At 50.0% G+C, this 25,889-nt stretch overlaps 1 protein-coding gene across 11 annotated transcripts in view; it reads right to left on the bottom strand.

Moving 5' to 3' along the window:
• Positions 1-542: 542 nt before the first annotated feature.
• DLG3 (discs large MAGUK scaffold protein 3) overlaps positions 543-25,889 on the bottom strand; it is a 180,353-nt gene continuing 155,006 nt past the window's right edge. For 6 of the 11 annotated variants that reach the window (XM_073358605.2, XM_073358611.1, XM_073358613.1 and 3 more), the window contains 10 exons: positions 21,799-21,975; positions 20,236-20,311; positions 19,381-19,480; positions 14,124-14,165; positions 12,559-12,609; positions 11,380-11,481; positions 10,994-11,166; positions 10,306-10,415; positions 5,478-5,569; positions 543-3,284 (listed from right to left, as the gene is read on the bottom strand). In XM_073358605.2, coding sequence (XP_073214706.1) covers positions 3,178-3,284; positions 5,478-5,569; positions 10,306-10,415; positions 10,994-11,166; positions 11,380-11,481; positions 12,559-12,609; positions 14,124-14,165; positions 19,381-19,480; positions 20,236-20,311; positions 21,799-21,975 — 1,030 coding nt within the window. In that variant the 3' untranslated portion in view covers positions 543-3,177. Of the gene's footprint in view, positions 3,285-5,477; positions 5,570-10,305; positions 10,416-10,993; positions 11,167-11,379; positions 11,482-12,558; positions 12,610-14,123; positions 14,166-15,752; positions 15,799-19,380; positions 19,481-20,235; positions 20,312-21,798; positions 21,976-25,889 lie in introns of all 11 variants that reach the window. The other 5 variants (XM_073358607.2, XM_073358609.1, XM_073358608.2 and 2 more) reach the window with 3 other exon arrangements.

The following is a 25,889-nucleotide window of genomic DNA, read 5'->3' as shown; positions in this document are numbered from 1 at the left end:
CCGTCAATATTGTACAAATAGCATGTTTGACTAAGTTAAATTTTAGTATGACCCTCCCCCTCAGCTTCATATTCCTATCAGTGAAAAACAAGCCACTTCCCCTCCCTCCTTTTCAGTATAGGCAGGACCAGATGCAGCAGGGATTTCATAAAGGCACATAATTTCCACTGATAAAAAGTGGTACAGCTAATCCCCCACATGGCATGAGAATCTGTGGCCTGCAAGCAATCAAGGGGCTTTGGTCCAGCTGTGTTGGCTGAATATATTATGCTGCAGTGGCATTGGTAAAGCTGCAGAGGGGGCCTTCTTGTTGCTATAGTCACTAATCTAAACCCAACAACTGCTCTTTTTCAGGATTGATCTTTAGGGGCCACCCCCTCCCACCTGGAACCCTAAACATTTTCAGGCTTTGGCATGTTGAGCGTAACCCTTCGGTTCACTGCAGGCCAGCTAGACTAAACTCAGGTGCCAGGATCAACCTCCAAATGGCAGGGATTCACTACACAATAAAAGGTTTTTACAAGAAGGTTTCTGAGTCAGAGTTCATTGCAACTCTCTGTTTATTAAAAATATATGTCTCCTTGGAAGAAACACTGGTAACCAACTAGTGTCATGACTGATTGGATACTTTCACCTATGCCATAGAGTACACTGGCCTTTTTCTCCATGTGACTAGAAGAGAGAGAGACAGACTCTTAGAAGAAAGTAAAGGAACTAGAACCTTGTGACTAGCATCTTAGGTACTTGCTCCTATTTCACCTATGCCACCTCTCCAGAGAATGGGGCTTGTGGCATCCAGAGCAGAACCAATAGAGCAGGCAGTAGCTATAAATACTAGACATCGGTCCATGGCCAGAATCTCCTCCCATTGAGAGACTCTAGCTCAGCAGCAGTCCTCCCTCCTTTAGCGCCACTTCTTAACAGCAGTCGTGCCATCAATGAGCTTTGCAGCATTGCTTTAGGCTCACAGGGCTGCCAAATCCCGTTTGGTCTCCAGCGATTGACAACCGTCACCGAAGGAATCACTTCTCACTTACCAGAATGTGTCTCTACAAACTTACAGCGGTCCTCACTCGTATTTAAAACTGAGGCCACTGCACAAAACACACAGACACAAACAGCTATCTATCACCTCAGGGAGAGGACAGCATTAGTACGGTGTTGTCTAGCTGGAAACAGCAGTGGTCTGATCCTATTAGGTTAGGTCAGCAACACCTTGGTTTCCTTCTGTAGCATCCAACTGTCACCACATGGAAAGGAGGAAGACATACCTGCTCACATTTTTATGGTGACCTCCGTTGCTCTGGTAGACAGGAATGTGGCATGGAGAATGTTTACATTTTTCCCTGCAGGGGAGAGGGCTCTTGCACTAGAATTAGGGATACTTGAAAAACAAAATCTAGATTGGAAAATCCACAAATCCTTTTGGAAGCTCTTTTCCTGAGGTGGAGCCATATTCGAATGCACACACCTGAGCTTCTCAAAAGCAGCAGCCTCTCAGTCCAAGGAAGACTACCTGTCTGTTGTCTTACACCACTCACCTGGTCACAAGATCTCTTGATAAAACAGCATGATGGTACAATTCTGTCTGTATTTCCATACCCAACAGACTGCAAAGCTCCTAAGACTTTCTGAAAGTGGATCCCAAACTTCAGAACAGGCTTTATGCAGACACTTGTCAGTAGTAGAAATATTAAACAGAAGAGGTGAACAAGCACTGTCTGCCAAGCTCTGAGTCCCAGGGACTCAGGAAGGGGCACTGCTGCATTGCATGCACAGCTGCTCCACAGCGAAGGTCCTCACCCCTTGCAGGGGAAATGGCAGTTTTCATGGTTACTAAAATTCTGAACTCTGTATTAAATTCCATTATTCATTTGGGAAGATGTGAGCTTCCATCCCAGGAACAGCTATGGTCTTCTTCCAGCAGCAGAGGGGAATTCCAGTGTGCTTCCATGAGGAAGACTGGAATTCCCTCACCATATAACATACCCAATTCAAATCCAGTCTAAGGGCCCCAGGGAGACCAGATGGATGGCATTTGCTGCATCCACATTGAAGTGTTCCGGCAGCAGCACAGATCAGCCAGCTTGCTCATTCCATATGGTCTGTAGATTATTTCCTAACTATGACACCCTGGGTCTGGATTCTATTTACAAGGTAACCATCTTAAAAAATAAGTTAAAAAAATGGATTTTATACCCACAGGTCATTATTAACGTGAGAAAATTCTAATAAAAAAGCTGACACAACACCACAATATGGTTTTGGTTTAACATCTGCTTAAAAAAATAGAACAAAAAGGAAACCTCTCATGCAAACACATTAGGTGGTGTGTAAAACAATGTGCAATTTAATAACGTCTTATCCGTTCTCTCTCGCTCTGCAACCTCCTGCTCAGCCTGGGTCTTCGTTTCACTCAGATCAGCGGCTACAGGTTATTCTGGACCCTTGGCCCCCTCTACACGCACACAGCATCCCAGTTCCTCTGATCTACCCCAAAGATCTGGGCTTTGGTTCTCAGAAACCTGACCAGATGTGAGAAGCATCCAAAGCATCCAGTACCGTTTCAATCTCTTCTTGACCAGAGTGGGACTTCCCGTGCCCAGTGACTGGGATACAATAATTCAAAAGATCCTTGCAATAATATAGTACCATTTTAGGAGGTCCCTCAGGTTTTCTAGTCCACATATATATAATATATATATAATATCTTTATGTATTATATATAAATTACATATACAGATAAATAAAATGCTTTCTGTTGTACTGTTCAGAGCTACAAGGCAGTGACACATGCTTGGAGAAATGCCGCCGGAAGCTCCAGTCCTAGCTTATTTTCAAAAAATCCATTGTTTCAGTCGTTCTTTACATAAGTCCTCAGCCGCCTCCTCCCATCTCGCTTCTTGGGTTAAGTTTTAATAATAATAAAAAACGACTTGAATGGGATCTCATCCGTCTCTAATGGAGCAGCGGGAAGGTCCATGCAGGAATGGTGGGGACAGTCACGTGGTAAGCGAGATTGATTCATCCCAACAAAAAGAAACAGGACTAGAAAACTCAATCTTGCGACGATCTAAAAAAGGGGGCGGGAGAAGTATTCATGTCCCCCCCCCTTGGGGCATAGGTGAGGGAGGGATTTCAGACATCTGCTCACAAGGAAGTTGATGGGGGAAGTCTTCAGAGTTTCTCAGAGGATGGGACCCAGATGTAGTGCCCAGACTGGTCCTCAATGATCTGTTTGATTTTGTTGTATATCTCTTCCAGAGAGTCTCCTTGTACAATGGCTAAAAGGGGAAAGAACAAGCCAGTCAGTCAACATCAGGCCGCACTGCACCACACCTGCATGGGCTGTGCTAAAGTCCTTGCCCGGCTAGTGGAGCAAACCAGCCAGAGGGATGGGAGGGGACGGTGCGGCACAGCTGCCAGCAGACCTGAGCGAATCCTGTAAGTAGTTCTGGATTTGCACTAGGTGAACAACAGGCAAACAGGGACATGGAGATTTAAGGATACAGAGTACCTCCAAGCAGATTAATCCTAGGGAGAGCTCATGCTGATCTCAGGTTGGCATATTCTCATGTGAGCAAAGTACCAACTAGTGTCTCAACAATGGGCTGGGAATCAACTTTTCAGACAATTTCATTAAAACACACTAGGTACAGGGCCTTTGGGAGCTCAGTGTCCATTACTTCATCCACCTTTGAGCAGGAGCTGCAGGCACTTTCATAAAGAGGGACTCAGCACAGCTTCCAGCAGGTCCAGGGACCTAGTTTAGTTTCCAACTCCCAAGGGGAGAAGTTCTTGGGGCTTCCTGGGAGAGGATTCCCCAGCCAAGCACATCTCACTGCCCAAAAGTTCACAGCATGTGTTTTCCCTTTTGCAATCCCATTTTATTTCTCTGATATCACCCTAGGGGATCACAACCCCTCCCTGTTGTTGTTACCTTCACTTAACTGTAGGTGATTGGTTTTGCCGTTTTGAGTTGGGACTCAACGCTTAATGAAACCAGGCAGATTTGGCTTTTTCTCTCCTCAGAGCTCATTTGCTCCAGCCCCCAGATCATTTTGTTGCTTTTTGTTAGACTCCTCACAATTTGTCAATTTTTCTGGCTCCCACATCACACCAGAGCCCTACAGACAGGCAGCCTATCCCCCCTCCATGATCCATGACACGAGGCCTTTCTACATGCAGCCCAGAATCACAGTGGCTCTTTTGCAGCCATCTTACATTTCAAAATAATCTAATCTGCTCTCCCTTATTGCTGCAGGGCTCACTCTGCCATTCCCGCTCCCCAGGGTTCCCCTGCCCAGCAAAATCCCATTCCATTATTTCCTGCCCATGTTTCCAGCCTCCAGGAATGTCACCCGGGAATGTCACCCATGTGCTGCTCACCCTGTTTCCATGATCACTAAATAAGGTCTGCCTAACTCCAGCCTCTGCTGCTCCCAAAGAGGCACCTCTCTCTCCTTGAGATGCTCCCAGTTATCGGCACCCTATTTATGGGTTTTACCCAAGTTTTCAGCTCAATGAGCCAATTTGAACTTATTTTCTGCATGAAACTGTCTGTTGGTAGCAAATAAAGACACAGTGTGCCTTGCCTACATTTCCCCTAGCTGTTGGCATGAGCGTATCAAAAAGCAACCCCAAAAGCACTGGGAATTCCTTGGGCTTCTCCTGCTCGCCTTTGTGAAAGGATAATATTCTGGGGAGGGTTTTAACCTCCCAGTAACTGGCCCATTCTACCCTGAACTCCTCCTCTGCCAGGTGTTTTGGCTGAGAAAGTTCCTAGGGTAGCAGTCAGGCATACAAAATGGCAACTGGTGGGATCACTCCTTTCCTGTCAAGCTGGTAACACGTTTGCTCCCCTTCAACCTTGGTGCCTCCAAAGCTGCCCATTATTTTCCAGAAATAATGGTGTGGTACAGCACGTCCACTATTTTCCTTCACGCGCGAGAACACCTGCTGCACTGGGCAGCTGATCTGTGGAGGCACAAGTTGCCAAGTACTCCCTTACTGGCCCTTCAGCAAATGCTCCTTCTCTTCCTGAGCAGCCAAGCTGCCATGCTTTTCTTGAAGACAGACTGTAAAAAGCAGTTCAGTCTTCACCCATCAAGTCCTAATTCCATCCTTCAACTCTTTTAAATGGTCCTTCTCTCTCTAGTGCTCCCTGCCCTCATGTGAAATCCATGGTCCCATGCAGCCCTTCAGCAGCATTCATTAAGTCTTGCTTGTTTAGTGGCCCCCTTTCTCCTTGCTGCCTTCAGCATTTCAGAGAATCCTGTATGGCTGCCTCCCTCTGCGTCTCCAGGGCAGGTTTGCCATTACCTCCAGATAGCTGAAGGACCCCTTCACGAAGCCACATTCACAGACTCGTATCCATTTCTTGCTTCTTTTGTTTTCGGAGGGGCGGGACAATTTCCCGTGACCCTAACAGCAAGGTGGTGCTGATGGGGTCATTCCTGGCCATCCAGGACTCTTACCTGTAAAATACTCTCCAAACTCCTGCTCCAGTTTCATGGCTTTGTCAAAGACCTTGTTGGCTTGTTCATACGTCTGTCTTCGGTTCATCTCCCTGCCAGGCATGGATGAGAACAGTCTGAATGTGTTTCTTTTTACTTAAAACAACAAGCCAAAAGCTACTGCCACCACCAGTGCCGGGAACCCTCCATGCATCGGTGAGCTAGGCCCTGTGCAGCCGCTACAGAGTTCTGTTGCAAGAGACTGGGTAACGTATCTAATTTCACATGCTCTCTTGCTGCCCTATGCAATACAACTCCAGCTCCAGCAATTCCTTCCAGCACCAACATCTTCACCCAAAAAACAGAGGTATGCCTGGAAGCCCAGGCAATCCCTAGCCTTCTGCTGCAGTCCACGTGACCCCAGAACCTTGTAGTGCAAACTAGCAGAGGGCACAGAGGAGTCACAGTTTTAGAGAGATTCCATGGGTTGGATATAATTCGCAAAAGGATGGTGTCTGAGGTCTCTGTAGAGAGCCAATAGCCCACTGGTCATCAATCACTGTGAAATGGATGGATGGATCATATTTAAGGATTTGTGTGTCTATACTGAAAATTATGTTTTTAAGAGACAGGTAACCAGGAGGTGACATGTTTCGGACAGGTTCCTTTCAGGCATGGGGTAACAGATGCTTATCTCCTTATCTCGCCATTGTGCGTTGCGTCTGCCAATTTAGGCCTATTTGCACACGGAGCCAGATGCTGATGAAGAGATTTCACAATCTACCAGAAAGGAGTGTACAGAGAAAAGACTGTCAGCAGGGGGTGTCCTGCTTAGAAATAAGGGCAGTGGATTGTTCTATCTGGAGGTGCAGACAGGCACCTGGGATCTTTCATTAAGGAGGCAAGCTGACAGTGTGACTTATTTAAAACCCTAGCCAAGCCTGAGTGTAAAACACTAGAAGAACTTTGAGTGACCATTGCTCTGTAAGAGAGAAAAGCAGCTAGTGCCGTAAGTGTAGGTTCTACAATGCACATTATGATCTATTTTTATAGATAACACTTGTTTCTAATACTTCTGCTGCGGTCACTGAGCGTCTCCCAAACAGCAGAGGCGTTAAGAACGCCCGTCACTGGTCAGGACAGCCTTGCAGTGAGAGAAGCGCCTTTTAAATCCCAGGGAGCCCGGCATCCCTGAGCAAAATAAGCAAAAATAGGCAAAGATTTTATATCTATAAAATACTTTTAAAAAATTGATAAAAGGGAACAACTGTTCTAAGAACTATAAAACACTACCAAAGAACTAACTATATACTAACTAACTGCTAAATTCACCATTAAAGAGAACATGCACCCAGTAGACATGGTCAGACTGAGGGCTGTTCGTCCATGCAGCCCTTTATACTTTCCGCACAGGGCACAAGGGTGTGGGGGCATTGCTAGCAAAAATCTCTGATGCAAGGCACAGGCGCCCCTGAAGCAGAGCACCCACAGGACACTAGTTGAAGGACAGATTTCATGATTTCAAGGAAAGGAAGGCGTGAGAGCAGCAGAATAAGCACAAAGGACAAATTCAGACAACTGGTAGATAAGGTCCCATGGGAAAAAAAATCTAAAGGGACAAAGGAGTTGAGGAGAGCTGGCAGCTTGTCAAGGAGACAATATTTAAGGCACAACAGCAGGCTATCCCAATGGGAAGGAAAGACAGAAAAAATAGGAGAAGGTCATGACGACTCCATCAGGAACTCTCTAATGACCTGAAAAGAGGTATCCTACAAAAACTGGAAACACGGATGAAGAGTACAAAAGAATAGCACAAACCTGTAGTGACAAAATCAGAAAGGCTAAAGCACAAAATGAGTTACACCTAACAAGGGACATAAAAGGCAGAAAGAAGAGGTTCTTTAAATACATTAGGAGCAAAGAAAGGTGAAGGAAAGTGTAAGTTCTCTACTTAATGGGTAAAGAGAGCTAACAAAGGATGTGAAGAAAGCAGAGGTATTAATTGCCTATTTTGATTCAGTCTTCACTAAAAAGGTAAACTACAACCAGATAATTAACACAATTAATATTAAAAACAATGGAGAAGGAACAAAACAAAATAGGAAAAGATCAGGTTAAAGAATATTTAGATAAGCTAGCTGTATTCAAGTCAGCAGGGCCTGATGAAATTCACCCAAGGGTACTTTAGGAACCAGCTAAAGCGAACTTGGAACCATTTGCAATTATCTTCTAGAACTCATGACGGACTTGTGAGATCCCAGACGATCGAAGAAGGGCAAACATAGTACCTGTCTTTAAAAGGGGGAACAAAGAGGACCCAGGGAAGTATAGAGTAGTCAATCACCTTATCTTCGATACCGGGGTATATACTATAACAAATCGATTTGTAAGCACCTAGACAATTATGGGGTTATATTATCAAGAACAAATCATGCTAAACCAACCTAATTTTCTTTGATGGGGTACCTGGCCTAGTGGATAGGGGAAAGCAGTACAAGTGATATATCCTGATTTTAGTAAGACACTTGGCACACTCTCTCAGATGACACTCTCAAAAGCAAACTAGGGAAATGTGGTATAAATGAAATTAAATATAAGATAGGTGTACAACTGGTTGAAACACCGCATTCAATGGTTCACTGTCGAACTGGGAGGAACATATGCAGTGGAGTCCTGCAAGGGTCAGCCCTGGGTCTGGTACTATTCAATATTTTCATGAATGACTTGGATAATGGAGAGTAAAATATGCTCATAAAAATCTGCAGATGACACCAAGCGTGGAGGAGCTGCAAGCACTTTGAAGGACAGGATTAGAATTCAAAAGGACTATTGCAAATTGGAGAACTAGTTTGAAATCAACAAGAAAAATTCAGTAAAGAAAAGTGTAAGGTATTACACTTCGGAAGGGAAAACCAAACGGACAGTATATGGTTATAACGGGGCAGGTGGTGTCACTGCTGAAAAGGATCTGGGGGCTGGATCACTAATTGAACACAAGTCAATGTGATGTGGTTGTGAAAAAAGCTAAGGTCATAAGAAAGACATGATAAGTAACTGGCCTGGATTACATGGCTCTGTGAGACCTTAACTGGAGTACTCTGCCCAGTTTTGGGCACAATACCTAAAAAAATGTGGACAAATTAGAGAGTGTCCAGAGTAGAGCAACAAAATGATAAAAGGGCTAGAAAACCTGATCTGTGAAGAAAGGTTGAACAAACTGGGCTTGTTTAGTCTTAAGGAAAGATGACTAATGGAGATCCTGGTAACAATATGTGAAGGGATATTACAAAGAGGATGGAGATCAATTGTTCTCCATGTCCATCGGTTAAGTAGCGATGGTCTTAAACTGCAGCAAGGAAAATTTCAGAAAAACTTTCAGAATGTACAAACATAAAGATGGCTGTACTTAGTCAGACCAATGGTCCATCTAGCCCAGTATCCTGTCTTCTGAGAGTAGCTGGTGCCAGATACTTCAGAGGGAATGAACAGAACAGGGCAATTTATTGAGTGGTCCATCCCATCATCCAGTCCCAACTTCTGGGAGTCAGAGACAAGGGACACCCAGAGCATGGGGTTGCATCCTTGACCATCTTGGGCTAATAGCCATTGATTGAGCTATCCTCCATGAATTTATCCAATTCTTTTGTGAATTATACTTTTATTGAATTATACAAGTTATAGTTTTGGCCTTCACATCCCCTGGCAAGGAGTTCCACAGGCTGACTGTGCTTTGAGTGAAGTACTTCCTTATGTTTGTTGTAAACTGTTGCCAATTGAATCCATTGATGACCCCTTGTTCATGTGTTATGAGGAGAAAATGACCCTTCCTGATTCACTGTCTCCACACCAGTCATGACTGTATAGACCTCCATCACACCCCTCTGAGCCATCTCATTTCTGAACTGCACAGCCCCAGGCTTTTAATCTCTCCTCATATGGAAGCTGTTCCATACCCCTCATCATTTTTGTTGCCCTTCTCTGCACCTTTTCCACATCTAATATATCTTTTTTGAGATGGGGCGCAGAGATCTACATGCAGTATTCAAGATGTGGGCGTACCATGGATTTATATAGAGGCAATATGACATTTTCGTTTTATTATCTATCCCCTTCCTATTGGTTCCTAACATTCTGTTCACTTTTTTGATTGCTGCTGCACATTGAACAGATGTTTTCAGAGAACCATCCACAAGGACTCCACGATCTCTTTCTTGAGTGGTAACTGCTAGTTTAGACCCCATCATTGTGTATGTATAATTGGGATTATGTTTTCCAGTGTGCATTACTTCACGTTTATCTACACTAAATTTCATCTGCCATTTTGTTGCCTAGTCACTCCGTCCTGTGAGATCCCTTTGTAACTCTTCGCAGTCAGCTTTGAACTTAACTATTTTGAGTAATTTTGTATTGTCTGCAAACTTTGCCACCTCACTGTTTACCCCTTTTTCCAGATCATTTATGAACACGCTGAATAGGACTGGTCCCAGGACTGGGGGACACCGCTATTTACCTCTCTCCACTGAGAAAACTTTCTAATTCAGAGGATAGTTAAGTTCTGGAATAGGATCCCACGGAAAGTCATGGAATCCCTTCATTGGAGATTTTTAACAACAGGTTGGACAAACACCTGTCAAGGATGCTCTTAAGTATCTCTGGTCCTGCCTCAGTGCAGGGGGCTGGACTAGATGACCTCTTGTGGTACCTTCCAGCCTGACATTTCTGTGATTCTATGACCGTGACAGTAGCAGCCTTTCCCGCACCCCTTTTCTGAATTAGAAGCAATAGGAGTGCAGGCTCCTGGTCCCTACAGCTAGCAGACCCAAGGGGTAGGTGGCAAATATGCACTTACATGAGAGCTTCAATGGATTTTGGCTTGATGAAAATGGCAATAGAGTAAAGTTGTGCTTGTTGCAACCTCTTGATGGCGTTGCCAGACACGTCCAGGATGCAGTGCTTCCCCTGGCAGGGCACAAGAGGGGACCAGCGTCATTCAGTCACACCTACCTCTGGCTTTCCCTCTCTGAAAGCAGCCTGGAGCAGGAGGACGAGGGATGGAACATGCCAAACCCCAGCGTGGGCCCCCAACTTGGGCAGGTGGCAGCACCCAGGAGAAGGGACGGGGGCTTCTTTTCAACATTCAGGACATTGTTTACAAACCAGCAATGGGCTCTGTCATGCTCTGAGCACAGAGCATTTCTGTTGTTCTACCCACTGCGAAGAACCCTTGCATCAGTGCTTGTGAAGATAAAGCAGGCTCTGGTGCTGCTAATGGTGGCCTTGGTAGCCCGGTGGCTTAGGAGGCCTGAGTTCTGCAGGACTCCTGCCTGGGGAGGGTGGGTGGGTTTAGCGGCAGAGCACTGGGCAGTCTGGGGTTCTGGAACAAGGCCACATGGCTTGGCAGGAATCCCTGTCCAATTGGCTCTTGCTGCACATACAGTTACATAGACAATGGATGCAGGCGCGAGAAGGTCAGAAATCATTTGGGTGAGCTGTGGGCTTCCCTGGAGCAGTGTCACTGCCTCCACATTTACACTCACTCTCTCTGCAACTGCCCGCACCGACTGGATACTGGTCCCATAGAGATTGTCATTGAACTGCCCAGCCTCTATGAACTTGTTGTCCTGAATATCTTTCTCCATCTGTTCTCGGGATACAACAAAGTGATAGTCCTGCCCATCCACCTCATTCTCACGCCGAGGCCTGGTAGTGTCTGAAAGAGAGGGGGGCTTCATGAGACAGAGCCCACCGCAACCAGGCACCTTCCCTCCTCCAAAGCTCAGCCCGCACCGACAGCAACCCTACCTTGCCTCTCTTCGCCACCACATGGCTCAGATGCAGCAGGCAGGAGAAACAGCGGCTGCCCAGAGCTGCACTGGATCACTAACTCACCACCCCAGAGACACACACAAACACCAACACTTACGTGGCACACAGGAGCCAAACTTGTGTGGAAACTCGGAGATGAGGTCATCGTTGACTCGGTCTTTCATTGGCCCCAGGATGATCACTGGCCTCGCATAGTGAACTGGAAACAAGAAAAGCCACGACGCTGAGGCTGAGTCTCTGATCCTAGTAGCTGCTCCCACACTCACTGAAGCCTGGAGTGGGCCATGTGGCTCCAGAATACTTGTGGTCAATACACCACGGCCATTCACACAGCACTCACGCTTGTGGTCTGTGGAAATACTGAAGGCTCTTTTCCTGCAGTGGGGACTAAGCTCAGCAAAGCTCCAAGTCTACCCAAGGACAGAACCCTTCTCATTCTAGAACAAGGACACCTTTCCCATGCACACGGAAACAGCTTCCAGGGACTTGTCTTTGGGCTCAGCCCATAGAGTGCATCAGCAACACGCACAAAGAGGCAAATGGTGCAGAACACAATAGTGCTTATTACCTCTTCTCCTATGTGCCTCCACGTGCACTTCCATGTTCGCTCCTCCGTTAGAGCACCCGAATTGTTGCCTCAACACACCCTTCTTCCCAAGCCCTTCCACCACAGCCGCTCAGACAAGCGCGGAAGGCTGACCCCAGCCGGGATCGTGGTGAACAGTGGCCCGCAAGCTGCAGGGGAGGAATGCACCTCTTCTCCACAGGCATGCTGCTGGCACTTACGCCCCTCGTGTCTGGAGATTATGACATGCTAATCTCTGGCTGGGGGACCAGCGAACTGCCGCTCACGGGTGAACAGCTGCCTCAAGTTGGTACAGATGAAGCACCAACAATGTGCTAGGTGTTTTAAAAAGAAATGGGCCCTCCCAGCCTCCGGCCCCAGGCACTCAACCTGACGCAGTCACGAGGGGCAGCATGGCTGGGGCATGGATCAGACAGAGTGTGTGGGTGGCCTGTGGTGAAGGCGGGCACTTGGTCCCAGGAGGACCCAAGGCTCTGGAACGGCAGAGCAGAGAGGGCTGGGCTGGCGCAGGGCGTTACATTTTTAGCAATGGCGGTTTCAGAGCCAGCGTTTCAAGCGTTTGCCATTTACCAAAGAGGCATGTCATGAGCAGTGTCCGCTAGCTGTGTGTAGACACTTCTCAACACCACCACACGCTGTAGAGCTGGGACTCAAGACCACCGCACACTCCAGACCTCATCCCATACTTACTTTCTTGCCGTGTCACTGGTTCATATGACAGGATAGTGTCCTCTTGTCCTTCTGGAATAGAGCCAGGGAGAAGCAGGTAAGTGTTTGCAGGGGCCTCTCCTGCCTCAACCCTTTGCCACCAGAAAGCAGCATGAAGGCAATAGCCAGCCAGGAGCCACCACACACAGAAGTGCCCCCAAGGCCTCTGGGTTGCCCGCCCCACCAGACAGCAAAGCGCACAGGAGAGTCCCAGCCTGGAGTGCTGCTCCTGATCAGGACTGCCTCAGGGCGGTGTTCCATTCCGACTGTCCCAGGAAGACCCAACAGTACGTGAGCGAGAGCCATTCCCATCACACTGCTCCTGCAGCCAACCCAAAGGCTAATCTGTGGCCAGCAGGTGGGGCTGCACTCTAAGCCCAGCTGGCCCATGACTTGGTCACACATTTGCTTCATGGCCGTTTGTCTGGAATACTTCTGCAAACACCAGAGGGCACTCTTTCTGCAGGCTGTGACCCAGCCTAAAGACCAAGAGTCCTCCCCTTCCCATGACTCCCTCCAGCCCAGAGGGGCAACCTGGCCGCTATCTGCTTTGAGGATCCTATTCCACAGCCTGACTGCTCTCTGGGTTACCGGGCTGAACGACACCTGGAATAGCCACTTTCTGGGCTCAGAGCCAAGCAGGACCAACTCAGCCATTCATCCTTTCTGGCTAGCTGTATGGAACCCATTCCTCTCCGTGTGCGGGGAGACCATAAGCCCCAGCTCCCATCTGCTCTGTGGGGACACTCCAGAGACCCTGGATCCCTGGCACCAATTTCCCTTCCTGCTGGGTGCTGGCTGTTTGAAGCCTTGTGGGAGGAAAGGTGCTGGGGACACTGCCCTCATTACACACACTGCTTCGGCTCTGTGCTCGGCCATTCTGAGCTGCCTGACCACCACCACCACCATGTTTGGTTCAGAGCATCCCGGCAGGGCAAACTGGGGACACGGTGGGGCAGCAGCAGTTCCTAGCTGGAAGCGTCAGATGTGCAGCTGCAGCTTTGTCACAGGAGGAGAGAGACGCCTCGGGCAGAATGCGCGTTATGGCTGCAGCAGAAGCTGTTAGTCCCCCTGCAGGGCTTGTGCTGTAGATGGGCTGCAGAGCGCTAGCAGCTGGTAGAGATCTTCCTCTCCGAGCACAAGCTTTCCAAGACCTATGGGGTGTTATCCCAGGGGTTGGAAGTCAGGACACAGGAGCCACGGGGCACCCCAAAGCCAGAGTGCTTGGGGGCAGAATCTTCTGCTGGGACAGCTCCAAGAGCGAACCTTAACACCTCATGGCACCCATGTCCCTGCATCCCATCGCTGACACTAGGGATACTGCTAACCGGCCCTGGTAAAAAGCTCCCAACCCCTCGAGGGAGCTGGCCACAACATCTCTAGGACCTTCAGTTCAAGTGGCCAAAGGAAGCATCGGCCTCCGAACAGGAAACATCATGGGGACAACAGAGGAGTGAAAATGCTTAGAACACGAACACACACACACACACACACACACACACACAGAGACACAGAGGTGAGAGACAGCAGGAGAGAAAGACACTTACTGGAACTGCTCTCGCTGTCACTGGTGTTTGATGTCACGCCCTCTGCAAACCAACAAGAAAAAGACGCCAATTCAGAACACCTGCAGCCAGGAACTCACGAAGGGCACATGGGGTAGGAGACAGACAGTCACCGAATGCTAGTGGCCACAGGACACAGGTAGAGGGCATGGGCGAGCACAGCCTTGGGGCCCCCACAGCTGATGGCAGCCTGTGGACCCAGCGAGACTCCTCTCACAGATTCAGCCCCCATCCCTTACTCCTGCATTAGAACTGGCATTTCCAGATGTAGGGCATCACTGTAGGAGGTTCATTTCAGGGTCCTTCAGTCAGTAGCTTCAACAGGGAAATCCAGTTAACTATGTCTGGGGCACTTTCACGAGCGTGAAAGGGAGAAGATGTGAACGCCGGAGGCAGGGCTTTCTCCGCAGCCAGTAGGCACGAGCTCACAGCTAACTGGGTTCCCTTTCCCCAGGCAGAGTGCACAGGAAAGGAAAGCAACTCAGCGTGAACAGCTCTGCCCTGGCAGTAGTAATGGCCTCCCCAGGTAATGCACTAGGCCTCATCCTGCATCGTCTCCAAGAGCAGGGAACTGGCCCCCCTTGAGGATACAGCATAAACCCACACAGAGAGGGGTGGTGCATGGGGCAGGGCCCTGCCAGCTGTCCAGTCAAGTTTCAGTTTGAGAGTCCCCATTGGGCCAGGTGTCATGCAGGGAGGGGGAGTGGAGGAGGGAAGCTGCCGTAGCACATGGATACACCTGCACAAACCCTAAAGCAAAGTGCAAGTCTGACAAGGGCCAACCAGCCAGGGGGTGGGAGGGAGGAGAGAGACTCACAGAGACAAGACACTGACAAGACGGAACAGAGTTCGGGGCCTTGCTTGTTTAGGCCATTTCCAATGCTGCGGCCCCTCCGCAGAAGCTGGGTCACTCACTTGGCCTGCACCTCCCCCTGGCTGCATGCTCCCAGGTGCATGGGGCTGCGCTGGTCCCTAAGGTGTGGGCAGCCATGGGACTGCTTGCATAAAGCTGGCCTCTAACTGGAAGCTGCGAAGATTGTCTCCCCAAAGGGAGTCAGTGAGTCAGGAAGAGGAGCAGTTCCACAGCTCAGGGTACATGTGCAAGCACCTGGCACGGAGAGCAGGCAGGTAGCACTTCACAAAGCAGGTAGCTGCGTCTTGAAGTGCCTGCAGGCCAGGTCACTTGTCCCTGATTGCATGCCAGCAGCAGTCTCCAGGGCAGGCATGACACTAACTCATCTGGGCTGGCATTAAACCAGGGAGTCAGCCGGATCCAAGCTCCAGCTGTGACCATCAGTCTAACAAGAGGAAACAGAGCAGCTCACCCTGCAATCTGGAGGGACGGGGCACAGTCAGGGCAGGATTAGGGAATTCTAACTCTCCACGTGAGCAGGCACAAGGGGCAGTTCTCCCTCCCCCCAGAGCCCAGCCCCCTCCACCTCCACTGATGGGGACTGGAACCCACAGCCTCAGAACCAAGAGCAAAGCCTTCAGAGCGCGTAGTGCTGTACATCAAGAGCAGCACTCACTCCCAGTGCCTGGATCCCAGCCTCCCCCCAGGCACAGTGCCAGACATGGAGAGCGAACGATGTGCATTTAAATGAGACTTACTCAGGTTCTTTGCTCCATAATAATCGTCACTTAACCCAGGGAAGTCCTGATTTCATAGACCGCAGGAAGGGGCAGAGAGCCAGAGAGGGGAGTAAGAGACAGAGAGAAGAGAGGAAGAAGACAGAGCCAGGTGAGCATTAGTGACAGGAGTGCAGAACAGCTGAGAGCTGCAATTGCAAGTGAGGTTACAAAATTCAGAAGTGTCTTTGCTGGGGCAGGCAACACATCCAGCCTTTGCACTGCGGAGCTGAGCAGTGTTCTCTCGCCCAGCCAATGGCCATCTCAGGGCCTTCAACCAGCCCCCACAGGGCTAAGGGCAGCCATGCCAAAACCACGGCCCAGAGACCAATGGTACCAGTGTGCCAGACTCCTTCTCAGGCTACCTGCTCATTGAATGCACTCTGGAAGGTGCTCACTGAGGAACAGTTGGCCTCCTGGAGCAGGCTAACACATTCTCCACCCTCCTGAGTGAGCTGCTCCAATTCCAGAGGTGCTGTTGGCAAGTTGAGGGGAGGCCTTCCCAAGATTGTGGCTCACTCAGCTTTTTGATGGACTGGTGAAGGCCAGGTATGTTTCATCTCCCACTCCAGGTGTCTGAGGGATCGTCCGTGCTCCAGAGCCCTCTGCCCACACCCACTCTCTAGTACAGTCCCAGGTGGAGCCTTTCAGCTTCCCTGGAAGGGTTGAGGAGCACTTCAAACTCCTCTGCAGGTCTTTGCTTCAGCTCCCCATATCCCAACATTTCCACATGCGGAGCGCGCAGGGGAAGGACTCTGCTCCCTGACCAGCACTCCACAAGCAGATTTAGTCAAGTGCTGTGAAGCATTTCAAGGGAGGGAGACTGGCTGCAAGTTTCTACCTATAACAGGAACTAGACAGGGAGTGGGGTCCCATTTCAGCCTGTCCTCACCCCCACACCGTGAGCACATGCTAACCTGGAGCTGGCAGAGAATGGGCCCTCAAAAAAGACGTTAGAGAGCCCAGAGGCAGGTAGTGAATCCCCTTTAGTCATGAATTCAGTTATGTTCCACCCTCTACAAGCAAGCCACCACCCATCTCAACGACCCCAGACCACAAACCCTTCCAGGAGGGAAAGCAGCAAGCCAAGCCCCCTCCCCAGGGACTCTCCAACTCCCCCACCAATCCCTACAACCACTGGTCCCAGGCATGTTGGTGCACTGTCAGCTGTGTACCCTGAGCAGAGTGGGTGCTGGGACTTAACAAGTCGCTGGCAAAGTGGGGGAGCCGAGAGAGGGGCCCTCCCTCCCAAGGAGGGTTTGTATATTCATTCAGCCAGTGCAGTTTGGGTCTGGCTGACCTTAGTTCTGACACCTGCAACCACACATAGGCAGATGCATCTAGCAAGTGCACTGGGCAGCCAAATCACCAACCATCCTACCCCCGAGGCCTCGGGGTATGCAGGTGCACACACAGCTTTTATGGCTGAAGTCAGGCCCAGGAAGGAACAAGGGGCGTGCTGGACTTACCCAGAGCCAGATTTTCAGAAAAGCGCAGCAGGCTGGGTACTGAACTCATTTGACAATCTGGCTACTCTCTCCATAAACACACCAGAGGGAGATCTGTGCCAGTGAAGCGAGACACCATGCAGGCAGTGTGCGGACAGGCTCTTGGCCCTGGCCCCAACTGCACTGAGCCGCAGAGCAGAGACCATTCAGAGCAGTGCACCATGACATGGGAATACAGCATGGCAGGTGGATTTGCTCTGCTTGGCCCTGCCTCCTCTCCCACCCGTGAGGACCACAGCTGCCGACAAAGCACCCAATGTATTACTGACAGCAGATGATGTGTAGCAAGTGCAGAGGAAAGACAGCGCAAGTTAGGAATACCTCCCTCAGTGGCTCACTGGCCAGCAAGTCCTTCTGTAGGAGTACGTCGTAGGCGGTTTGCGTGTTAAACCCTTCAGCTCCTCAGAGGACCGTGGTCCACACGCATCTCTCTGATTCGAATAGACTGTGCTTTCCTAAGCCAGAGTGCATAGCCTTTTGCTCCCAGACACTGTGCAGTTTTCACCACACTGACTTTTTAACACATGCTCAGTTCAACTGTTGCTCTGTGGAGAACGTGCTGCGGGGGGCGGAGGGGGGAAGCCTCTGACCGTCCTGGTCTCTCTGCTCCATTTGCCCCACTCTGAACACCCTCCATTCAACACAGGGGATTTGCCAGGGGTGTCAGAGCAGAGGCCCTGGATCACAGCCATCCACCATCAGAGCATGGCCCCAGCCAGGGTTTGTCCTCACGTGGAGCTTCCTAGCGCCATGTGGGAAGCGGGATGGGCGAGACGCCATGAATAGATGTGACCTTCCAGCAGGGAGAGTGCAATGAGGCTGCCAGCCAGGGGTTCATGCCTTACCACCCTCTTGGGAAATGGAGCCGTCCCTCCAGGAGCCAGACACACTACGGAACGTGCAGCTGTCTCTGCAGGCAGCTGGAATTCCTCCAGAAAGGGAGCCAGGCACAGGACAGCTCTGCAGGCCACAGAGATTCGCCCACAGAGGTGCTTCTGGAGCAGATGGTCACATAACAAAAGGTGGCTGGATTCACTACTCCTAATGGGTTCGTGCAGATGAGCACTGCCAGGTTCTCACCATAGACAGCAAGGGTGTTTCCCAATTCCAGGAGCAGGACAAAGGGCTGCACCCTCTCACACCTGCCCATTTACAACATTAAACACGAGCCTTTGAGCACCATATTCCCTCACCTTGTTCTGAGGGCGGGGGAAGGCAGAGCCCCCCGAGAGCACATTAGGGGGAGAGTGGGGGAAGGCAGAGCCCCTGGCACATCAGGGAGAGCAGAGAAAGGCAGAGTAGAGGTTTGATCACGTCCTGAGAAGTTGTGAAAGGATGAAAACACCAAACAACTGAGAATGTGCCAGGTAGGTCTCCATCGCCCAGAGGCTGGACAGAAATCCTGGGCCATGGCCAGAGGCAGCTAGACTGGCAGCAGCTGGGAGAGGCAGTTTTGCTGACATAGCACCTATGGCTGGGAGTTGAGCACTAGGGAAGGGATGAGGCAGGTAGGAGAGACGTCCCCTTCTCTACAGGCAGACAGGCCGGGGTTGGCTTTGCCCAGGGACACGCATTGTTCTATGCTCTCTCTATAATGCCAGCCATGGCTGTGATGGCCAGAGCTCAGCCTGAGTGCCACTGTACCTGGAACAGCTTCGGAGGAGAGGGCAAGGCAGGATCTCCGCTTCCACCATTGCTATGCAGCGGGAGAAGAGGCAACACTCCATTTGAGTCTCCTGAGCTTGGGAAGCCATTGCAGGCTCTGGGTCTGTCTCTCAATATGGGTGGGAAGCCACTGGGATACTCTGGGAGGTACAGCCAGAGCTTGGTAAGCAGTTTCAGAGGGACCCATTGGTCCCACAGCAAGTCCCATCCTGCCTCTATCTGCTTGCTGAGCCAGTTCCAAATGAGAAGGCTCTCAGAACAGTCCTCAAAGGGCGGAGTCATGCTGTTTGGCCCAATACAAGGTGATTCCCAGCTATTTTGAATGGAGGCTCTTTGCCGAGGGAAATGCACTCAGCCCAGCTTGCCACACAGGGAGCAGGTGCTGGGGTTTGGGTGGGGATTGCACACTTTGCCCTCTCTGGCCAGCGGCTACTTACGTTCCTGTCCGCTGCTCTCTTGGGCCAGGTTCTCTTTGCTCTTGTAAAATGGAAACTTTCGGGAGAGGCGGAAACTCTTTTTACGTTTCGTTTTGATCGACTGTGAAGAACATGGAGATGGAAGGGAGGACAGAAAAAACAAATGGCGTTTAACGCATGCACGAAAAATTAAAATGAAGAGACAATGAGGATCTGTGGCAGGGCAATCACCCTCAAATGAAATCATGGAGATTACATGGAAACTATAATGCAGGAGAAAAATTAAGTGTAGAGAAAAATGTTGTAGGGATGTTGGAAGGTTGACTACCCAATCCGCTTTCCACAGGAGCAAGGCCATGTCCCTAAAAGCCCCCTTTCTTGCCTGAAGTGTTGTTTATTAAGCAGCAAGGCTCTGACCTCCAGCCACCCGTTGTAGGGAAGTCACAAGCGCCTGTGCAAGAAGGTCTGAAGTCAGCTCCACCCAGCTAGGGTATTTTGTGATACACTTTTTGTTCACAAGCAATCTAGGGCTTGACCACCAGCTTATGGGGTCACACACAGTGTCATAGGGAGGTTCTGCTACACACTCGAGTGTCTTTGTCCAAATGGCCTGGCCATCCCAGGCTGCCAGCTCTGTAGATTTGTAGCCAAAACCCATGCAGCCCAGGAGGGGATCTGCTGTGCAGTTTGAACAGAAGCCTAAGAGGCAGCCCAGCCACACACAACTTGAGTCCAACTGGTCTCAGCTGCTCTCTACTCAGGAATGCTCTGCCTATCTTCCCAAGTGAGAAGCATTACAACATTAGCCTCGGATGCTCCTTGGCCCCTCTAGCTACCGCCTCAGGCCATCCCGGGCACCGCTGCTCTGGCACTTACCCTGTTGGACTCAATCATCCCAGTCCGGGCATGGAACTTCACTGTTTTCAATCGTGCACGCTCCTTCTTTTCCACCCTGATTAAAGTCAAATGAGAGAAAGCCCTAGTTCATGTGTGTGCAGCTCGCTGCCCTGCCCTGGTCCTCTCCATACGGTGCCTGATGAGCTACATTGGTGGGCAGCAAAGGGCAGAGGGTCACCTCTGCACCCCAATGGTCACCGCCGCATCCAGGGACTAAAGCTCCCTCTGGCACCCAAACCACCTGACCATGCCACCTGTAAGGAGAGAACACTTGGAGGCAGCTCTGGGCAAATTGAGCAGCTTCTGCTGTTAGCAGCGATTTGATCAGGCAGCTTGTCATGAGTCTAACCAGCGCCAGGAATCTGGAGGGGAGAGGAGCCAGTGGGGAGCCCAGCCCTCAATAAGCTGAACAGCTGAAGAGTGTGCCCTATATAAAGAGCCCCTCAGGGGGAAGGAGAGGGTGTGGGCTGCCCCTTTCCAGGCACTCCCGAGGAAGGTCAGATGGATGAATTGATAGACAGACATGTCGCACAGAGGCACACAGCAGAACAGCTTGCCTCTACGAGGGATCAGGGTGAGGACACAGAAAGCCTCTCCCCTCCCCTCAGCTGGTCCCCCTGGAACTAGGAATGGGATTTATGCTAGGTCACCGCCCTCCCGTGTGCAGAGGCTGCCCGGGGAGCAAGCTCCACTAGAGAGGCTGAATTTTGCCCCAGGCCTTCATCCCGTCACACTGGAAAGCTGCCCAAAGGACATTCTCAGTCTCTGCAGACCAGAACCCTCCCCTCCCGCAGCAGGCAGATCCGGTTCTGCCAGCAAGAATTGGGCACTGCCCCTGCAGCAAGCAGAGCTCACCTGTACCCACCGGCACCTGCACGTTCCAACCCCTCTGCCCGGCGACAGAGGGGAGTGAAACCTTGCTCCTGTCTCACACACCCCAGCATCTCTTTCGACATTAAACCCACAGAAACCACAAGCAGAGCTGGTGGTTAGCTGGTTCCTCCTCTCTCTGGGCTCTGTGGTTTTACATTGGATGGGACCTGGCTCACAGACAGATCCTCAGTGGTACAAGGCACATGCTGCATGGCTCAGGCATCAGGGGTCTTGAGCTCCTCAGGGCTAGCAAGGCTGGGGACTCCTGAACCCCAGTTTTCAACCATGGCAGAGCCAGACTCTCATCTGGCTGAACAGGACCAACTGCTCTTCTCGTCTCCTCAGCTGCTCTTCAGGGAAGTCACAATCCAGGTCACTTCAGGAGAAAGGGTCTCACTGCAGACCTATCACCAACCCCTGCTTCATATTCGCCCCGACCTTGATGGTGCACAGCCCCACGGGGGACCAGTGAGAGCCGCCTCCTGGCAGCTGCCAGTGAGGGTGTCACACATACAATTGGGGGTGGGAGTCACTGGCATCACCACCACCGATGGCTCCTAGCAGCTGGAGCAGGTCCATGCAATGCCACATAGGTGCAGTCCCTGCGCTTGGCCAGATCCATTGTGGAGAATGGGGAGAGGGGAACAGGGCTGCTGCAACGACACTCACCTTTTTTTGCTGGGGATGACCCCAATCTGCTCACTTTCTCCGTGGGGGGTCACTAGTCTCGCTTGCCACCACTCATCATCTGAGGCATTGATAACATGCAGAATGTCCCCATAGGAGAAGCTGAGCCCCTGGCTCGGCAGGCAGCTGTCCCGGGTCCTGTCATAGTCAAACAGGGCTCTGCAAAGGAACAGAAGAAGTGAGACTCTCCCCTACTGACAGTGGTGCAGGCCACTCCAGCAGGCGAGTCTGCCATAGCCAGTGGCTACTGGACGGCAGGTGTGTCAGACCAGGGCAGACCAGGCAACATTCCATAACCTGCTGGGGCTGGGCACCCCAAGGGAACCTGGCCAGGGTGGAGTCACGCGTTTGGGACCCTCAGTAACCAGTTAATTCCTTATTCAGACCTGGCTCTGCTGTGAGTAACTCTCCCAGCTGGAGACATTGACCCAACAAACAGAAACTGCCTGCATAAGCCCAGCCACCCGCATGGTGAGCCGTTTCCTGGGCAAGTGATACCCCTGCTATGATAGAATTTGAGGCCCCTTTGTCCCCCTCCATTCCAGCAGGACCCTCTGACCAGTGCTGTGCTCCCCTGGCTCAGAGGGGAGGGAGGCCAGAGATGTGAACAGCACATTGAAAAGATAGATTTTAAAAACTCCTGCAGGCTTCCAGGATCTCTGGTTTCCTAGTAACATAGAGCAGGTGGGTTTATTTAACCTGCCAGGGTCTCTCTAACATCCCGTAACTTCTTCAAGCAGTTTCAGCCCTAACCAACGTTAACGATAAAACATCTGCATTGTCCATACACACCACACTCGGGCTTCCCTCTCCAAGGGATGATGGGAAAATTCACTGTAGACAGTCAGCCATAAGCTCCCCTTGCTGATGAAGTATTGTAACAGGTCAGACACCAGAGACTCCTACAACATGGTGAGGGGTTATTTTCAATCATTAGAGAAGCCCTCCCGATGTGCTTGTAGAAATGTAAACTGGCTGAAACATGAGAAGAAACTGGGGAAGTAATAACCAGCAGAGGCTGTTGGACCAAGGGGGCAGGAAAAGAGATTGGGGGAGGCCAAAAGTCAGATTTATCTAATTCCCTTCCATCAGATGAACCTGCCCTCCAGATGCACACAAAGGTGGACGGACAGAGCATGGAGATGCCACCCTTGTTCTCATTGTTTAACACCACCAGTATCCCTGGATGCAAGAGGAACCTTGGATTGCAGGAGGAGGGGGGAGGGGGTGAGAGACCTGAGGCTTTGGCGCTCAGAACACAGTTGCAGAGTATGTGCAGTCTGGGCTTCTTTTGTTTCTTGAAATACCTAAACCATGGACCAAAGATCCCAAATGCTGGCATCAGCCTCACTGAGTGTGCTCACCCTGCAGGGCTGGTCACCAGCCTGCCTTATTAGACAAGAGGGACACACGCGACTTTTGAAGACACTTCTTTCTTTGTCACTTTGTGAATTAATTTTCTTTGTTACAACACTGAGTCCTGCTCCCTGCTCCAGTGGTTTAAACAGCAGGAGGCTGTACTGAGCTTGTTCTGATGCAGCCCAGATTTCCTTGAGTAAGTTACGGATAAAAGAAAGCACATCATCTCTGATCTCTCTTCCAGAGAGACCCACTATCCTCAGGTTCCTTCTTCTTGCTCCATCCGCCAGGTCTGTCAATTCTTCCTTCAGCCAATCACTTGCATTTGTTTTTTACTGATTCAACATGAAACTAGAGATTCTCTGCCTTCAATACTCCCAATCCAGCAGAATTTCTTGAGAAAGTCACGCTCCAAATCAGCTCCACTTACATTCACTCTTTCATGCAGTGTCATTTGTTCAGAAAATACATGGGCCTTTTTGCATGTCTAAGAACATTTTTTGTATTGCAGCATCAGGGTTTCCATCCTCACTGCTTGGGGCCCAGAAAGGCTCGGAATGGCCCATTCCACATCAGAGCAGTCTCCCAACAACTGCTTTCCTGCTCTGGGTTTGGAAAAGTTGCTATTTAATATTTTGTATGGGATTAAATGAGTCCCAAGGGTGCCTTTCCACTCCTGATCAGCTGAGCTGAGAAGCTAGCAGCCTTCTTCCCCTGCCCCCTCCCCCAGGACCTCTCCTTGGGACGTTTTAGGCTGGCTACATACTGTATGCGAAGCAGTAAAAGCCAAATGGCTGTAACCTACATTGTGTGTGCAATTATTAACTGACAACAAACTTTATCAGACCAATAAAGCTGAAGCCTGTGCAAGCCAAGGAATGCCACAGTTAAAACACGAGAGAGAAATATTCAAATATCACAACACGCATTCTAAAAGCAACTCAGCTCTTGCGCTTGCCAGCTTCAATCTGCCGGTGTCCAATACCCACTCCTCCTGCATCATAAACCTTCCCAAAATAGGCGACCTCAGTCAGCTGCACTCCACACATAACCCACAGACTTCAGAGTAACAGCCGTGTTAGTCTGTATTCGCAAAAAGAAAAGGAGGACTTGTGGCACCTTAGAGACTAACACATTTATCTGAGCATGAGCTTTCGTGAGCTACGGCTCACTTCATCGGATGAAGTGACACATCCGATGAAGTGAGCTGTAGCTCACGAAAGCTCATGCTCAGATAAATGTGTTAGTCTCTAAGGTGCCACAAGTCCTCCTTTTCTTTTTGCGAACCCACAGACTGTCCTCTAGTTCCAAGCCCACTACCAGCCATGTACACCTACTCTCCATAGAGAGACCACACTCAACCCTCTCCTATCCAAACTACCCACTATGGTCAAAGAGACCCACTGTATTCTTCATGTGTATTTCAGAAACAGCTTCCTCCCACATGGAGCAGAAAACCCAATCTAGCAGTCAGGACAGGGAGGACAGCAGCAGCGTTCTCTCCTTATTTGCCCTTTGGATGTGAGTCAGACATTTCTACACCCAACAATCTGCACCCATATAAAGGCTGCAGAACTCATAGTAGACCTGTTCTCCAAGCCAGGCTGGTACACTGCTCATTTAGCAAGGAGGAGAGAAGGGAATTGACAGGCCTGCAGAATGCGTTAACCTGTCCTCTATAGGCAGGGACTGTGAGTGTTTCTAGAGTTGTGGTTAAATCCCTTGTAGATGGATAGGGACCACTACACAAACAGGTCAGGACATTTTACGAATTTACATTGACATTTTACATGCGCACATTTTATTTCAGAGACTGTGTGAACTATGAGTGTCTGAATATTTTTCTACCTTCCCTAAATAGTTCCCTTCCACACTTTTAAATGCTTCCCGCACTAACAGTTTATCTAACGTATTTCATTTACGATGCAGGAGTTCCATCGTTAATACTTCCTAGCAGTGACAAAATTACATCTAAAGTTTGATCTGATAATTTCCACTGAAGGGAAAGGAACAACATTACTTTTACTATGCAAGTTCTGAGGGGAGTGAATACCGAGCATATACTGGAACCCAAACCGCAGCCATATCCGTGGAGCTGCTCCTGCGTGGTTCCACACGGCAAGTTTTTAAATGACCTCAAATTTCCAAATCAGCGTGACCTGCTTCCTTCACACAGACACACTCATTCTGCCACAAATGCAGGACTACAAGTGAACTGTCACAACGCATGCCGCACATGGCTGCAGAATGAGACTGGAAGCCTGGCTTCACAGCCGTCTTCACTCAAGCTAGATGAAAGCTCTGTTAACTGTCATTGTAAGAGGACCCTTATGTTCACTCTAAGATGCAATTAGCTCCTAGCTTCCTGTGATCAAGTAGGATCTAACACAACACACACAAAATCCTCTCTCCCTGTACTTGTCTTTATTCTGTGGCTTTAAAGCAGAATTGGACTCCAGTAGTTCCCTGCACAGACCCTGGCCCCGGCTTACTCTCAAGATGGCTTAATCCCAGGCCTCTAATTCATCTCAGAGAGTCACTTGGCCTTCTCTCATGCAGAATTGGTCCTTGGTTGAGTTAGCAAAATAACTTTATGTCTACACAGAGCCCCATAGCCTGATGGTCTACACCGCACACTAATGACTGTCCTACTCTGCAGTAACTCTGCTCACTGAACAGCTGGGTTGAGTTTTACCTGGGCACTAGCTTCCCAG

The sequence above is a fragment of the Lepidochelys kempii genome, chromosome 9, assembly GCF_965140285.1.
Source record: "Lepidochelys kempii isolate rLepKem1 chromosome 9, rLepKem1.hap1, whole genome shotgun sequence".
Classification (NCBI taxonomy): Eukaryota; Metazoa; Chordata; order Testudines; family Cheloniidae; genus Lepidochelys; species Lepidochelys kempii.
This window is presented reverse-complemented; position numbering and strand designations above follow the sequence as displayed.